The sequence below is a fragment of the Thalassophryne amazonica genome, chromosome 6 (genome assembly GCF_902500255.1).
Source record: "Thalassophryne amazonica chromosome 6, fThaAma1.1, whole genome shotgun sequence".
In the NCBI taxonomy this organism is placed as follows: domain Eukaryota; kingdom Metazoa; phylum Chordata; class Actinopteri; order Batrachoidiformes; family Batrachoididae; genus Thalassophryne; species Thalassophryne amazonica.
Window position 1 is genome coordinate 74,375,895 of NC_047108.1, and position 18,820 is coordinate 74,394,714.

General features: G+C 43.8%; 1 protein-coding gene across 1 annotated transcript in view; it reads left to right on the forward strand.

Moving 5' to 3' along the window:
• The window catches only part of LOC117512436 (leucine-rich repeat-containing G-protein coupled receptor 6), a 148,279-nt gene that overhangs the window by 59,715 nt on the left and 69,744 nt on the right, over positions 1 to 18,820 (forward strand). The window contains exon 2 of the mRNA XM_034172508.1: positions 14,342 to 14,413. Within this exon, the coding sequence (XP_034028399.1) occupies positions 14,342 to 14,413 (72 nt within the window). The remainder of the gene's footprint in view (positions 1 to 14,341; positions 14,414 to 18,820) is intronic.

Genomic DNA, 18,820 nt, shown 5'->3' on the forward strand with positions numbered 1-18,820 from the left:
GAGATGCATGTGATAAAATATTGTCTGCAAGTCTGAGGACTGCTTGTTCGAACAAATCTTGAGGAGTTACAGCTACCACCATACAATACCAAGATATCTAGTGAGCAGCAGTTGTGTAGACAAAAATGCCTTGATGTCAGAGGTCAGAGGAGAATGGGAAGCTTGGTGGAATGGGCATGGGAATGGGCAACTGCGTGATGCTATCATGTCAATATGGTCCAACATCTCTGAGGAGAAGTTGGACACACCTAGAGTGTGGCATAGAGTCAATGCCTTGTTGACTCTATGCCATGAAGAATGAAGACAGTTCTGAAGGCAAAATGGGGTCCAACCCGGTGTCGCAGACTAAACGGTCCGTCCCTAAAAATCGGTCCGCCTTTTGCATCTGCGCATGTATCATTTCAGACCACAGCAGCCCGTCTGAGATGGAGTTTCTTAACCCAAAGCAATCAAATAGATTAATGGGATTATTAGCCATCAGATGATAAAGGTAAAACCTCTTAAATCATTCTAAAGTCAGTTTTAAGCAGAAACGAGGCAGTTTTAAGCAGAAACTCAATGAAATTCCGTCATGCTTTGAAATGACGATGCACAGTGAATGTATCAGCTAGCAGCTCGTTTAGCCGTGGCGCTCTGATCGCTTCCGCTGCCTTACATGATGAAATAATGCTGAATTTATGTGGAAATGAAAAGCTTCAGATATCTGTCGCTGAGAAAGATGATGACTGGAGTGCAGTTTGAAGCAGAAACGAGGTTTTAATCCGTGAACTGCATCATCGGGGGGGATTGATTTTTAGGGGGACCGTTCGTTCGGCGACACTGGTACTAGTAAGGTGTACCTAATAAAGCGGCTGATGAGTGTATATTCCCCTTCACACACACCCGAGCACCGCCAAAATGTCCCAAGGACCGAGACCCTGAACAGCTGTAGAGCCATGGAAAAAAATGGCGATTGTTGTTGCAAAACTGAGGGAGGAGATAGGAACAGGAGCCATCGCCATGTCCTGTAAATGTGTGGACATAAGGGGTGAGAAAATGGAGGATGTGTTATGAAAACAGTGTCCTGTTTCGCTGTTTTTACAAAATACTTTCCAAAGTAAATTGATCTAGAAAAATAAAGCTGACTTTTGAATTAGTAACTAAAAACTTAATTCAGTGCCATTACTAAATTGACATTATAATGCATTTTTTTTAAGTATGTTTGACTATTTTCACGCAACTTGCAACTTTATGTGGGGGTCACGAACTCGAGGTTGGGAAAGAATGCAGCAATCTTTCATTCTCACACACATACTGTAGCTCCACAGCGATGCCTGTCCACGGCCCAACGCCTTACGTTATTAGACGTGATGAAAGCGCAACCAGCGAATGGACTCGCCACATCTGCAACCTCGCTGGAAAACAATAGCGGTGTGAAAATGAGTGACAGACATCTTACCACACACACAGCAGCCACCTATAAGTGGGGAAAAACAGCACACAGACACAGACGTGCGCACGTGCACAGTCAGACTGCCATAAAAGCGGGATGCTTAAACGCTCTGTGTAATTGCAAAGCTCTTGTACGCTGTAGAATGTTTAAGCTCTCACTCACTTCTTTTTTTTTTGTGGCAGTTTATTTGCGCTGAAAATATCAGCGCGTCACAGAGCCAGCCGACACAATGCACATGTGGTAGTCATCAATCATAATTATCATGGTTTAAAAAAGCCACAGCTGTTATTTGATTTTAAAAACAAGCCACAGCGCTGCGTCTTCCAACGATACGTCAAGTTGTCAGCGGAGGCCTTGGCCTGCACGTCAGAAATGTCTCTCTTGCTCTCTCTTGCTCCACTTTCCCGACGAGCTGGTTGGAGAGCACACAGCCGAGCTGCGTTCAACCTTTTCCCCATGACTCACCAATGTGTGTCTTTATTTTTAAACATTTTCTCTCGCTCTCCCCCCCCCCCCGATTGCTGTGTGTTTATTCTGTCTGAGTGAGGCCGCTGTTATGGACTTCACACAACGTTTGTTTATGGCTTCTTTAATCAGGAACAGATAATGGAGCGTTGTCTCCGTCCATGGGCGCATCCCCAGAAGCTGAGCAACGTGTGAGTGCGTATGTGTGCGCTGCTTAGCTTCAATTATCCCTCCAAAATGTTCCCATAAATATTTTTGCCAGTAAAATATGAGCACACAGACAAAGAAAGGATTGAGGTGAGCGTGTGTGGTACGAACGCTTCACGCTTCTTCCATATGTCACATGTGACATCACTCGGTCTCCTTTGTGACGGCTGTTTTGTTATTATTGCTGGCTGTGCGATCTCCAATGGCAACCGTGTTATCGTTTATATGTACGACTGACTTTGATCAACCAGTACGGTGCTTACGTAGTTATATTTGTTCCTAAATTACACCCTGGAGCGAGTGTGGACGGAGCCAAAAATGGTACAAACATGAAGCATATAGGTTGCATGACTTCATCACAGCACTTTTATGCAACAGGAGACCAAAAGTCCCACATCTGCAGGAGTATTTAGCTGATGAACTGAAAAAAAGCAATAAAATGATGTTACTTTACAGTATTGTGACAAATGGGTCGAAAACTGATTTAAAAAATAATGATTTCCAATTCATGTGGAACATGGAGCCATTTTTTCATGTATAAAAATGCATGATTGTTTTCAAGTGTCTACTGCAGTTTGTAAGAAAATCAGCAGGGTTTGACAATTCATTTTACACCCTGTGTGGTAGCGCATGCTTTGGGATCATTTTCAGTCCTGTGTGTCCCTGTGTGGAAACAAAACAACTCAAAGGGTTTGGATACAATTTGGCAGTGGTGGGCACAGCTAACATAAAAGTTAGCTTTTATAGCCGCTAATCTGCTAACTGGCTAAAAATAACTGTGATAATGCTAAACTGATAAAATCCTCAACATGTAGCTGAAGCTACCATTAACCACTAACCATATTTATATAATGGCTCAGTGGATCCTTGTCATTTGATTGGTGTTTTGTATGTCACATGACATAGATTATTCGCCCTAGTTGTGTTCCGTTGCATTTAGCGTGACATTTGGTTCCATTTACCCTGTAAATTTGGTTCCATACGTTTTGTACCATTGCACACTGGGACCACCGCCCACTAGTGGGGACGGGGTTTAGCTAAACATGGTGGAGTTTGTTTTGCTGACAGACGATGATTTGAAGGAGCTCATTGATGGTGCTAATTTTTTAACACAAAACAAATCCACTACGACATAAGCCGTCTGGAGGCATGAAGTGCTGTTAAGATGAAAAGCTGGACACATTTCTGATGCAATTTACTGGACTGAGGAAGTACACAAAGTTTTTGTTTTTTTGGAAGTACACAAAGTCAGTGTACGGCATCAAAGACTACATCATCAGAATTATTTTTGAACTATCTATTTTTCCAAGTTGACTGAGAACAATTTTGGATTCCTCTTTGAAGTTTGTTTTGAACTTGATGTCAAAACACCAGTGACGCACACCAAAATGTAAGTCCCTTTTCTGTTGTTTGTAAAGTAATAAAATATAAAATGACAAAGGTCTATTTTAGCCGTTATACAAAACAAATAATGAATGTTTTTTCATTATTTCAATGTAACAAATATTTAATTCAGTGAACGATTCATACCATTGAACTCATAAACATTTATTATGTGTCTATTATATGCATTTAGCTTTGGCTTGTTTTTTTGTCTCCACATATCCTGGAAAACAGAGCTAATTTTCTGAATTTTGAAGATGTTGTAAGAGTAAACATGGATGTTTCCTAAAAGGTTTAGCATGGCAAGCTCAGATGATAATCATGATGCACATGAATAATCAAATGAACAAATAAAACTAAACAGCAGTTTCCTTTCAACATACAGTATATGGGGTGATTGAAATGTTTTGAGCCTGACCCAGAAAAAGTAGGGTGTGGAAACCCATATTTTTCTTGAGAATCCCAATCTTGTGATCCATGATATGGTCCTTGCTGATAGAAGAGTAAGTGAGCATCACATAGTTAGTACTATATCCATTTTCCAGGAAAGAGTTCATGCGGTTCTGACGGAAGAACTAGGAATGACAAAACTTTCAACATGATGGGTCCCAAGGGTTCTCATGGCTGATCAGGAACGTATGAGGTTCCAGATGTCCAGGGACCATCTTCGGCCTTTTGAGACAGATCCAGATAACTTCATGCTATGATTCGTGACCATGGACGAGACCTGGGCCCATCACTTTGAACCAGAATCCAAACAACAGTCAAAGCAATGAAAACAAGGGTTCTCCCCTGCCTAAGAAAGCTAAAACAGTCTCATCTTCTGGAAAGATCATGGCCTCTGTCTTCTTGTATGCTGAGGGCATCATAATGGTGGACTTTCTCCAGAAGTGACAAATGATCAATGGGGCTATTATGCTCCCATTTTGCGACAACTACAGTAGAAAATACAGCAGAACTGGTGTGGAATGCTTCAAAGAGGTGTCCTGTTTCACCAGGACAATGCTCCGGTCCACATGTCGGGTATTGCAGTGTCTGTCATTCATGAATGTGGCCTCAAACTTGTTCCACGCCTACCTTATACCCCTGATTTGGCTCCTTTGGACTTCCATCTGTTTCCAAACATGAAAAGGCAGCTTGCTGGAACTCATTATAATACTGATAATGATGTCATATCTTGCAGTATATAACTTCCTTGAGCTCCAGGATAAGACCTTCTATGAGAACAGTGATAAGTCACTGCAGCAACACTGGAAAGAGTCTGTGGACTCACATGGGGATTATGTTGGAAAAATAAAGCATTACATTAATTCAGTTGTGGTTTCTTCTTGGCTGGCCTCAAAATTTTTCAGTCAGCCCTCGTACATTTTGTTTGCAGTTCAGAAAGTACTAAACAAATAAGAACTAATAAGAAATAAAAAATACATATGGAAAATAATGTTATTAATGCATTTATTCTGACTTGTTCCCCTGCTCCTCCATCTCCTCGAGGTGATGCTTGCTACCTTCATGTATCGAGTTCACTTGTTGGATTAGTGTAGTAGTTCCAACAGGAAGAAACACGTTTAGATTTTAGGGGTTACAAAGTTTATGACAATTTAATCTAAGTTTTTGTGGGGTAGTTTTGTTTTCAGTCCTTGTGGTTGCTTCTTGGATTTTGATACAGGGTACTCGGTCATATTGCTACACGTATTCTCTAAGATGGGGGTGGGGGTACTCTGTGCCCTGCGGTGCTTGGCATAGATGAGGGACTGTGCTTCTAGCTTGGGCAGTGTGGCATTGATGCAAATTGTAACAATCTTTCATGTTACCCCACATCTCATTATATCTACCACACTCTACATGTAGATTTATATAGCTCTCATATACATATGCTCATGCTCATTCATATGACATATGTTTACTCAATATACCCATTTAACTGATGTAAAACTGCATATTTCTATAACTGTCATTGTCATCATGAGTGCCTTCCTGATTTGTTTGTTTCTCTGTTTCTGATTGTGTTGGTGTCCTTGTTGTTGTTGTTGTTGTTGCAGACATTGTTTTTGTTGCTATGTGTCACATTTACTGTTGCTATCACTGTCATTGTTAGTGGTACGAGCCAGCTGTGACTCATACCAGAGTGATATACAAAGGGGGGGGGGGGGGGGAATTAAAATGGCTATTTTGAGGAATTTGGTAAAGATACAATTATTGTTACTATTAAACACTAATATAAAGTCATATATCACCTTTCAACCAGTTACATGAACTTTGAACTTGGGTGACCTTGAAAGGCCAGATGCCATGGAACTTTGAACTTGAGGGTGGTGTTGGAAGGGCATCAGGTTGGGGTGATAACTGAGGAATGTCTGATTTCAGTGACTGATCTGGTATCAATAAAATCATTCGCTTAATAATGCAGTCTGTCTTTGTGGGGCTCCAGTCTTCACCCCCAGTTGTCTTTTCAACTGTCCATCATTGTGAACACTTAACTATATGTGGTTGATAAGTGGCATCATTTCTGTCACTGCATGTTCTGACAATCTATTGTTGTGATTTTGTTCTCATCACTCATGTTCAGCCGCTTACCTGAGATCGGCTCGCGGGGGCAACAAGTCCAGCAAGGGACACCAGACTTCCCTTTCCCGGGCCACATTGACCATCTTTGACTGGGGGATCCCGAGGCATTCCCAGCTCATTGTGGAGATATAATCTCTCCACCTAGTCCTGGGTCTTCCCCGGGGTCTCCTCCCAGATAGACGTGCCTGGAACACCTCTCTAGGGAGGCGCCCAGGGGGTATCCTTACCAGATGCCCAAACTACTTCAGCTAGCTTCTTTCAATGCAAAGGAGCAGTGACTGTACTTTCGAGCTCCTCATGAATTACCGAGATTCTCACCTTATCTCTAAGGGAGACACCAGCCACCCTCCTAAGGAAACACATTTTGGCCACTTGTACCCGTGATCTAGTTCTTTCGGTCATGACCCAACCCTCATGACCATAGGTGAGAGTAGGAATGAAGACTGACCAGTAGATCGAGAGCTTCGCCTTTTGGCTCAACTTCCTTTTCATCACAACAGTATGGTCGAGCGAATGCAATACCGCCCCTGGTGCATCAATTCTCCTGCCAATCTCACACTCCATTGTCCCCTCACTCGTGAACAAGACCCCAAGGTACTTAAACTCCTTCACTTGGGGCAAGACCTCATTCCCTACTCAGAGTAGGCAATCCATCGGTTTCCTGCTGAGAACCGTGATTTTGTTCTGTCTTGTTGGAATCGACAAAGTTGATGGTCACAGCACTAAGCCTGATCTGCTTGAGGATCCTCTTCTTGTAATCAAAACAGCGGAGGGAGTTTTTCCGTACCACTGTCACCAATCTGCTTACTCATGGGGTATTTAAGGTCTACATCTTGCTTGTGTGTAGAGCCTTGAGCTGACTTATGTTATGATTTGACCCTGGGTAAATACATTTGACTGAATTTAATTGAGTGTCATAACTATTTAACTTAAACCATTTGGAAGCAATAAAGATTACACATGGCAGAAGTGTTGTGTATTAGTCAAGGATAAACTGGCTCAGTTTTGGACAGAATTGATCAGATATTACGGCCACACAGACCCATATGCTATGGTGTCTCTGAATCACAAACAAATAATTTGATGACTCACACGGCTGTTGCATGCTTTTTGTGCCCCTGCTTGTATTATGAGTGATCAAATATCTTGGTGTTGTCAGGCACTGGGAAGTACACGTACAAAGTATCCAAGTTAGCTTTGTTAGATTTGACAAGGTTAATAACTTCATAATGGATTAGTGTCTTTAATGAAAATCACATTTGTTATTTATATGAACAGAAATGTTTAAACATTTCAAATTAGAGTTTCCATTGCAACACAGACATGTAAAAACTAATCACTGCATCTGTCTAAAAATTACAGGGTGCAATTTTTTTTGCAAAGTACGTACTTTACATTTACTGAATTTGTCATTCTTTGTCAAAAGAATCTGGTTGCTCTCCATCATCCATCACAGTAAATTGTGATCTTGTGATGGAGTCCGCTTAAGGAAACATTTTACATTCTTAAATGAACAACTTTATTAGACCACACAGATATTTCCGAAAAGAAAGCACTGATACACCGTGCATCATGATATTGTAGTGCCTGTATTGCATTATATTGTTTGTTTTTGTTAAAAACTAGTGCAATGCCCGTAGCAAGTTTGTATTCCTACAGAAAATTAGGAGCTGAAAATAAATCTTAATTTTAATAAATTTAAAAGACTATCACCAGATCTGTACTGCATAGTAATGCCAAATACCACCACCAGACCAATTGAATTGAACTGAAATGCCATCACCAGAATGCAGCACTTTCAAATCCCACCAATTGTAATATAAATAATTAAAATCATAACAAATGAATATAGCTGTAATTAAATGTGTTTAGCACAGTGTTATAATTTTCTCTCAAAATATTTTATTTTACAAACTATATCTCATCATTTTTAAATGGTTTATCTATTAAATAGTAAAAACTGAAGGAAATCAATTGTAAGGCCTGAAAGAAGTTTCTGTAGGAAGTATTTTAGTCATACAGTCAAGTGCGAGGGGAAGTATCAGCTTTTTAAATACTTGAAAGACACTGGACCGAGAGCATTTAGTACTGCTATAACAGACTGATGCAGAAGGTGGCAGCAATGCAACAATACGGATGCTGGCTGCCATTAAACGCCACAGAAGAAGAGAGGGTGCACTTGATTTTATGCACAGGGTCACGTTATGAGAGGAGCGTGTTTCATGTCAAAATAAAACCATTATATATATATATATATATATATATATATATATATATATATATATATATAAGTTAGCGGTTTTATATGACAAAATAGACGGAACGTGGAAACAAAATTTGATAGAAATCTGGATACAAATGGAGGTTTTGCAGGATAGAAATGCCACGGAGGGCGCCATCTTGGAAGTACTAAAGTTACAATGTCAAAATAAAGGTTTTGAAAATGAATCCAAAATTTTCATAGTAAAGGATACACATCATTGTGCCATGTGCAAGCCATATCCAAAAGCTGAGGTCGATCTGACAAACAGTTAGGGAGATATATGAGCCACATACCCACACACAGAAATTCCTTGCTCTATAGATGAGTATCATAATGCCATTAAATGTGAACTACTCCACAGAAGAAAGAAAAACCTCTTGATGAAGCATAAATAAATAATTCATACAATATGCAAGTAGGAAATGATGCACATCAAGGATTACAATATGTACTTCTGAATAATTTCTCTTTAAAGTTTAACATTCAGCACTGAATAAATTTAATAACCTTGTCATACAAATGCCTTTTCTTTGACAAAATTTGCCATATTTATTTATTTGTTGACTGTGACTCAACCAACATTTTATCTGAGAATACAACAAATAAGGCTTATCAAAAAGTAACACCCCGGCGGAACATTCGGATTGTGTACCTGTAACAAAACACCAGATTACTTTACATTATTTTGCTCAGTATTGATTGTGATCAACCAGCTTTGTTCCTCTACAACACCAGCCTTGCCAGGGCAACCACAAGAATACCCCAAAGCAGTCTTGGCATAGCTTTAATTTGTCCAGTATTCTGAGGATTACTTTAAATAGCCAACCTTAGTGACCTTAGTGGCCATCAATCCTGTGCACTTAGCACCAACATTTCGCAAGCAAACAACATAAGTCTGTCTGTCTTTATTTGATGCTACTGTCACTGAGCATGTTAAAAGATGCCAACATGGCCCAAAACTGGACCCAGTACTATTTCACAATTGAATATTCAGTAGTTTTACAGAGTTACTTATAAAAATTGTGCACTCGTTCACTCACTCCATTAATTCTATTTTGACCCTGACAACAGCAGGGAAATTTATGTTTTTAAACTTGGTTAAAAGTTTGGAGATTGCACACACTGCAAAAACTGACATCTCCATCCATCCATCCATCCATCCATCCATTTTCTTCTGCTTTATCTGGAGTCGGGTCGCGGGGGCAGCAGCTCAAGCAAAGCCGCCCAGACCTCCCGACCACACACACCTCCCCTAGCTCCTCCGGGGGAACCCCAAGGCATTCCCAAGTCAGCTGAGAGATGTAGTCCCTCCAGCGTGTCTTGGGTCTTCCCCGGGGCCTCCTCCCAGTGGGACATGCCCGGAACACCTCTCCAGCGAGGCGTCCAGAGGCATCCGGAAAAGATGCCCGAGCCACCTCAACTGACTCCTTTCGACGTGGAGGAGCAGCGGCTCGACTCCGAGCTCCTCCCGGGTGACCGAGCTCCTCACCCTATCTCTAAGGGAGCGCCCAGCCACCCTGCGGAGGAAACTCATCTCGGCCGCTTGTACTCGCGATCTCGTTCTTTCGGTCATGAGCCAAATCTCATGACCATAGGTGAGGATCAGAAGTTAGATCGATCGGTAAATCGAGAGCTTTGCCACCCTACTCAGCTCTCTCTTCACCCCGACGGTCCGATACAGCGACCGCATCACTGCAGATGCTGCACCGATCCGTCTATCGATCTCACGCTCCATCCGTCCCTCACTCGTGAACAAGACCCCAAGATACTTAAACTCCTCCACTTGAGGCAAGGACACTCCACCGACCTGAAGAGGGCAAAGCACCTTTTTCCAGTCGAGAACCATGGCCTCGGATTTGGAGGTGCTGATTTTCATCTTGGACGCTTCACACTCGGCTGCAAACCGCCCCAGTGCACGCTGAAGGTCCTGATTTGACGAAGCCAACAGAACCACATCGTCCACAAACCGCAGAGACGAGATTCTGTGGTTCCCAAACCAGACCCCCTCTACACCCTGGCTGCGCCTAGAAATTCTGTCCATAAAAATAATGAACAGAACCGGTGAAAAGGGCAGCCCTGGCGGAGGCCAACGTGCACTGGAAACAGGTTTGACTTACTACCGGCAATGCGAACCAAGCTCCTGTTGTGGTCGTACAGGGACCGGATAGCCCTTAGCAAAGGGCCCCGGACCCCGTACTCCCGGAGCACTCCCCACAGGGTGCCCCGAGGGACACGATCGAACGCCTTCTCCAGATCCACAAAACACATGTGGACTGGTTGGGCGAACTCCCATGAACCCTCGAGCACCCGATGGAGTGTGTAGAGCTGGTCCAGTGTGCCACGACCAGGACGAAAACCACACTGCTCCTCCTGAATCCGAGGTTCGACCATCGGTCGAATTCTCCTCTCCAGTACTCTGGAACAGACCTTACCGGGGAGGCTGAGGAGTGTGATCCCCCTATAGTTGGAACACACCCTCCGGTCCCCCTTCTTAAACAGAGGGACCACCACCCCGGTCTGCCAATCCAGAGGCACTGTCCCCGATCGCCACGCGATGTTGCATAGGCGTGTCAGCCAAGACAGTCCCACAACATCCAGAGACTTAAGGTACTCAGGACAGATTTGATCCACTCCAGGAGCCTTGCCACCAAGGAGCTTTCTAACCACCTAGGTGACTTCGGCCTGGGTAATGGATGAGTCCGTCTCTGAGTCCCCAGTCTCTGCTTCCTCTTCGGAAGACGTGACGATGGGATTGAGGAGATCCTCGAAGTACTCCTTCCACCGCCCGACAACATCCCCAGTCAGGGTCAACAGATCCCCACCCGCACCATAAACAGTGCTGGTGGAGAGCTGCTTCCGCCTCCTGAGGCGTCGGACGGTTTGCCAGAATTTCTTCGAGGCCGACCGATAGTCCTCCTCCATAGCCTCCCCGAGCTCCTCCCAGACGCGAGTTTTTGCCTCTGCAAACGCACGGGCTGCGGCACGCTTGGCCTGCCGGTACCTGTCAGCTGCCTCTGGGGTCCCACCTACCAACAAAGATAAGTAGGACTCCTTCTTCAGCTTGACGGCATCCCTTACTTCCGGTGTCCACCACCGGGTTCGGGGATTGCCGCCGCGACAGGCACCAGAGACCTTGCGACCACAGCTACGAGCAGCCGCATCGACAATGGAGGTGGAGAACATGGTCCACTCGGACTCCATGTCTCCAACCTCCCCCAGGATCTGGGAGAAGCTCTCCCGGAGGTGGGAGTTGAAGACCTCGCTGACAGAGGGTTCCGCCAGTCGTTCCCAGCAGACCCTCATGATACGTTTGGGCCTGCCAGGTCTGACCGGCTTCCTCCCCTCCCAGCGGATCCAACTCACCACCAGGTGGTGATCATTCGACAGCTCTGCCCCTCTCTACACTCGAGTGTCCGAGACACATGGCCGAAGGTCAGATGATACGACTACAAAGTCGATCATCGACCTCGGGCTCAGGGTGTCCTGGTGCCACGTGCACTTATGGACACCCTTGTGCTCGAACATGGTGTTCGTGATGGACAAACTGTGACTAGCACAGAAGTCCAACAACTGAACACCACTCGGGTTCAGATCGGGGAGGCCGTGCTTCCTGATCACCCCCCTCCAGGTCTCACTGTCGCCACCCACGTGGGCGTTGAAATCCCCCAGGAGAACAATGGAGTCCCCAGTCGGAGCGCTATCTAGTACCCCTCCCAGGGACTCCAGGAAGGTCGGGTACTCTGCACTGCCGCTCGGCCCATAGGCCGAGACAATGGTACCTGTCCCCAACCCGAAGGCATAAGGACGCGACCCTCTCGTTCACCGGAGTGAACTACAACACTTGGCGACTGAGCTGGGGAGCAATAAGCAATGCAACCCCAGCTCTCTGCCTCTCCCCGTGGGCGACGCCAGAAAAATGAAGCGTCCAGCCCCTCTCCAGGAGTTGGGTACTAGAGCCCAAGCTGTGCGTGGAGGTGAGCCCGACTATCTCTAGTCGGTATCGCTCAACCTCCCGCACAAGCTCAGGCTCCTTCCCCCCTAGCGAGGTGACATTCCACGTCCCAACAGCCAGGGGCTGTGAGCATGGACCGGGCCGCCGGCCACCAGCCCTCGACCGCCACCCAAACTGACATCTAAGAAAGTAAAAAAAAAAGACTTGTTTAAAGAAAAATTGACTTAATTTTTGTCTAAATAGAAAAACAATCTTGTCAAGCATTGTTTTATGTAAGATAAAAATGTTTGTCACTTTTTAGGTTTTTCCAGCTAATATCAAGCTGTATTTAACCAGTAACAAGGAAAGGCAATGAATTTCAAATCATCCAAGCAAAGGAACAAGATTGTTGTCCTTATTTTAAAACAGACACTAATCTTAAAATAATAATTCTGTCTAGTTTTAAGGCACATTTTGATTATTCAGTGCCAAGAAATTTTGCTAGTTTTGAGAATTCTAATCAAGTACATTTTTCAAATTGTCTAGCCACATTGTCTTAATACAAGACAACTTGACTAGATTTCAGATTATTTGCCTTATTTTGAGAGGGACCGCTTTTGCAGTGCACAATGTTCTTAAACATTGCTTTTATCACAGATTACACCCATTTTCAGGTCCTGACTGGGTATCCATTTTTGTTTGTTTGTTTTGCAGCAAAAATGTACATAATCGGGTATCAAAAATCAGCCACAGCGGACTGCCCTTAGATGTTTTGCCTTTGACTAGCGACTCTGAGCTCTGCTGATGCTCTGCAGGTAGACCACTGTGGAGATGGTCATGAGGTGATATTAATGTATGCAAATTGATAGCACACGCTGTATTCAATTATCTGACCTGTAGTTAACGTTCCAAAAACTCAAAAATGTCAAAGCAATAAACAACCCTCCTCACCGTGTGAGGATATGCTTCCAACATTGAGGTTAGGCTGTTGCCAAGCTCTTGCCATTCTCGTTGAATATGACGTGCTGCTCATCAACACTAAACTGTCGATCATAATGACTGTATAGTATTTTTTTTTCTACATCTCCAAACAGCTGACAATAGATCACAGCCTGAGGAAGGATCCATCCAGGCCCCGTCATTCTGGCTGACTTGACAAACAAACAGCCAGTGTGTCAAAACTCCCAATTGCAAAGGGCTTCTGAGAGCACAGTTTATACTTGCTCGCCCGGTGGTCTGGCTTTATGAGCAATGGTTAGTGTCATATGCACACAGACACACACGCACATGCGAGTCTCACTTTTGAAGACTCATGTGAGACCCCAAGGGCTGTGAAAGTAAAGAAGGGGTGATGTAATGCCTTCTTGCTTTCATTGTGTTTATCAAAGAGTTGACCTTACACAACTGGAGCCACAAGGTTATATGCATTTTCTCTGACAGACGGCCTTATACCATCCCAAAAACCAGGCAGGTATGTGCGTTGTGTGCATGCATGCATGCATGCATGGGAGCATCCTGCACCTCATCTTCTTGGACCACAATGCAGCTGTGTCAACACTGATTCACCCCCCAGCGCACACACACATTTGCGTGCATCAGAGAGGAATGGAGTGTGTCTAGATTATAAAGGGTGAAGGAGATGGTCTCTGGAAAAACCTGGGGGAGAAACAAAGAACAGGGGTGGGAGAGAGAGAGAGAGAGAGAGAGAGAGAGAGAGAGAGAGAGAGAGAGAGAGACGTAGCCAGAAAGAGAAAGATATGAAGGGAGGCTGTGGGGTCAGATCTGAGGGAAGGTAGAGTAAGACATCTGGAAAAGGAGAAATAGTCACTGGGACGAGGAGGAAATTACAGCTGCCCAACAATGATTCATTGGGGAAAATTCTTTTCTCCATCTCCCACTCCTCCCTCTTCTTCATTGCCTCCAAACCCTCCACGTAACCCTCTAACCTCTCCATGCATCTCACTCCTCACAGAAGATTGAGCACTACGTGCAAAACATGTTGTCATTTGTAATATTACGTGACCCGGTGACCTTCAGAGCACACTGTTAAAGTCATGCTGATTGATAGTGACACCATCCTTTTCTTTTTCTCCAGGGATCTGAGCATGAACAACATCAGTGAGATCCAACCCGGAGCCTTCCACAAACTGCACCTGCTGTCAGAACTGTGAGTAGAAAACCCGCCCTTTTAATGAACCTCCATCGTCGCAACTCACAGATGACATGAAGCAGTCATTCTAAGAGTCGCTGACGTGCAGACCTCCGTCACAGGGATTAATGGTTGGCCTGCCTCTGATCTCTCCTACCAAGAAAGTGCTTGCAGCAACACACAAGTAGATCCTGGGGCGGCTGCACAAAAAAGAAATGAAGGGAACTTGATATTCACACTGAGAGTGAATATATATGGTCTTAAAGTGTTTGGAGAGCAGGTTCTGTGCTTAGCATCCAAAACTTTGCTTTCTTGCACCTTCTTGACTTCGTTTCAGCTGGACGGCTCGAGCACTGCACAAGTAGAAGCATGTGTTTGCCAAAACAAAGGCACACTACAAAAGAACTTCAGGACACAACTGAGGGAAATAATAAAAAAGAGTACAGATTCATATTTTGTTTTCTTTATAGCAATAAGTGGTATTATGTATCTATTTAATTAATTTGAGTGCCTTTTCCTTTTCTTTTTTTTTGTTGTTTCCTCTGCTTTCGGCTACCCTCGCTCGCTCAGGGTCACTATGAGCGCATGAAAGCAGATCTGGTAGAGATCTGCTTTGAGATTTGGCACAACATTTGCGCCAGATGCCCTTCCTGACGTAACTCCAGTCCCACATGGAGGAACATTTGCTGCTTCTGGCGTTATGAAGCAGTTTCAGGCGTCAACTATGAATCAGGGTAATGCTTTAATTAACGTATGTGTGAAAAAGGTTAGTTAATTAGTGACAAAACCCTTATAAGAGGCTGATTGTTATGTTTTAATAAGACTTTATAAATGTTAATAATAGCGTAATAAATAAGGTTATGTTACATAATTAGACATTCATAGCCACCCATAGGAAACCTGTGTTATGCTCATACAATGCTTCAGAAGATTTTTTAAAACACTTATTAGTTATAAGTGCCAATACATAATAAAACAAGTTTCTGAGGGCATACTTATTAATGTACCCTGAGACCTATTGCTGTTATCTCTGGATTACTTATCATGAAGCAGATAAGAATTAAGAATAACGTTAAATTCAATTTATTTATATAGCACCAAATCACAGCACAAGTTGTGATTTCACGAGTGCTTTACATGAGTAAGATCTAACCTTATCCACTCCCTGAGCGAGCACATTTGGCAGCAGTGGTCGGAAAAACTCCCTCGGGTGTTATTGATAACAGGAAGAAATATCAAGTTGACCAGACTCAGTGGAGCGACCATCTGCTTTACTTTACTTTATACATCCATAGTGTCAGTAACAAAATAACAAATAAAACAAAAGCTCAATGATGTCAAACATGTAGAGACAGAAATGTCACACGTGTCCAGTGTTCACAACAACCAGTGGCTCAAAGGACAATTCAGTGTTGTAGTAGATCAGTTATTCAAGGGAACATTCCCCGATTATTGTCTACATTGTGCTTTCTTAGGACCTGTGTGAATACAGTGTTTTATTGTTATTTTATTTTATTTTTTCTGGTGGAAAACCACTGAGTGAGCACCCACAAATGCTTTCTTCACATCTATTTCAGCTTTGTCAATGGAGGCGGGGCTCACCCAGTGCAAACAACAAAGCAAGTTCAATTTGCTATCAGAGATTACTTTTTTTGGTCTTTATTTTGGTAGATTCTGAGTGGCCGCATGTGTTCCCTTCTCATTTAGAATGACTGAAAAAAAGACTGATACTCAGAAAAAAAATGAAACGCAACATGGACATGGGGCATAAATTCCTTGGCATGCTACAGATTTCTACAGTTCCGCTGTAGATCTCATATCTCCAACCTTGGAAGGCTCTCAGAGGATCAGATGTATGACTGGTGGATGGACAGAAGGATGAAGCTCCAAGATGCACCAATAATAGGAATCCCTCGGTCCAGTTGGCTTCTTTTTGCTGACAGAATTCCCCCTGGATGGGGGGGATGCCAGTTCAGAATAGGCTACTTACCCAGCCAAGGCTGGTACTCACAACTGGGTGGATTTGGACGATGCAGATGAGCTGTCTTGTCCAAGGACACAGAGAGGTAGCGTGACTGGGAACCTAACCCAGGTCAACATATTGTCAGTCCAATTCCAATCCCTCCTCTACTGTGAGCCCATACAAAAAGTACTTTGATAACTCATTTAGTCGAAGGTAAGCACATCATTTCTACCCATAAGATAATAAAATAGGAAAAACCAGCACCTTAACAATCTCTTTGGCTTGTATCTATGATACAGGATCACAACCTTCCTCTGTCCAACAGTTTGGTAAGTTCTGATTCACAGCCTTAAACAAGAGCTGATGAAAGCACAGCGGCCGCAGCAAGATCTCAACACCTTCGAGCACACTGGCTCATATCCGTTCTGACCATTCAGAACAATCCGGCGAACTCTCATTTAACAAAGGCTACCCACAGATTATGCCCTAAGAGGTTAGTGTGGATGTGCACATGGTTGTGTAGCTGCTTGAGCGTGCAGTAAGTAGTTCCTGGAGGGATACATCTCTCTGTCAGGCTTCACCTGATTCTTTTTACAAGCAAAGCCAGCAATGAGCACGTGCGCCTGCACCGGCCGTTTGAACGCTCGCTGTTTTCTTTGTTAATACTTGCAGCTGCAGCCTATGAAACATGAGCTAATGATGATGAAAGTAAAAATGTTCGCCGGATACGCACGCAGGACGCTTTGAGTCACAATCACGCCATTTTTTTTTTAAAGAGCAGCGTGATGTTGGGAGAATTCCATTTGAGTGTTGGGCTGATTGTCAGAACAGCTCAACACATGCCGATGCTGATGATTTCCTGCATTGGGGTTATTGGATGCAGCTCCACCTGCACACTTTGTCCAAAACCAGTCCTCCCAGAGTTTTATAGCCCCATTGATCTTGTTTTTTTCCTCCATTTTTTTCTGCATTACTCTCATATTGTGACACTTTATGGAGACGTTTGGTTGCCTTGTAACTCCTCTGAGGAAGTTATTCCTGCCCTAAAGCCAGCTTTTATAACCTGCTGACCATTTCTGGAGATGATGATGTTCCAAGGCAGGAAGAAGAAGCATATTTCTGATCTATGCTCATATCTAAAATGTTTTGAGAAATGGAGTGTAGCCAGTTATGGTAAGCACATTAGAATTATGACAACTTATAGGGCTTAGAAGAACAAACCAAGACTCTAAACACAAACACAGTCAGGTTAAGGGAGAGAGAGCACGCGTTTGATGTGGCTTTACAGCACTTGTTGGTAGCACAGGGAAAGGCAAGGGCCAGGCATGTTGTGACTGGTAGAGTGATAAATTGTTTGATGTGGTGCTCGACTTCCATGCCTGCCCTTCCTTCCCTCTATCTCCCTCCTTTCCTATTCATTTTGACTGCCGCCCATCTCCCGTTCTTTTCTGCAGGCTATTGCAAGCTGTAGTTACTGCCTTTGATGGCTTCTTTACTTTCCCCACACTTGGCCTTCTTCACATTTGCGCAGACCAAAACAAATCTGCTTATGGCATAAAGTCGCTTTCATCCCGTTATATAGGAATGGGAAGAGAGCCATATGACTCGCATGCAAAGTTGTTTTCACAAGTAAACATAAGTTGTGCCATGCTGATGCTCATCTGTTTATTTATTAATTCACAAATCAGGTAGATAATCGTGGCAGGTTTATTATCGATGGACTGCATTTATGCAGCACTTTTCCATCAGAAGCAGAAGCTCAAGGTTGGGTGCTGACACGCAAGGTGCTCAACTGACATGGAGATCAACTGGGGGATGAAGGGTCCTTACTCCCTGTTTATCACACTGAGTCCACGACCGAATTGCAATTTAAAAACGACCTGTGCTCACTGGCACTCTCACTGACTCCCACTGGGGTTGCAGCCTGGTCACAATGGGGTCTACATGGTCAGAAAAAGGATCCCTCTTGGTCACCATGGCTCTCCATCTCTTCCCCTCGGTCTCCAACAGGTGCACGAGTGTACTGAACTGCTTAAAACACTTGCACAAGTTGTGCGACCAGTTAACAGATACATGGGTCTCATAATTGGTCTTGATAAACTCTAACATGTCTCAGCTCACTGTCAACACGATCCTATGGGTCGTAACAGACTTTCAATTGACTCTGCATGGGATTGCATCAATGATCGCGGATATTAACAAAATTTTCACTTGCACAATTCAATCACAATGCAAGCTTGGTGTAAACGCAAATAACAGATCACAACAGAGACCAGCCAAGACTTGTGAGAGTTGACAAAAGTCACGAACTTGTAGGTCTTATATAGATCTAAGTTCAGTGTAAACAAGGCATTAATGATTTTCCATTCTGGTGGGTATTTGAATTGAGGATTCTCTGGTCCCAAGCGTAATGTTTAACCACAAGACCATCACCTCCCAGCCAATATTAGGATGCAACTGTT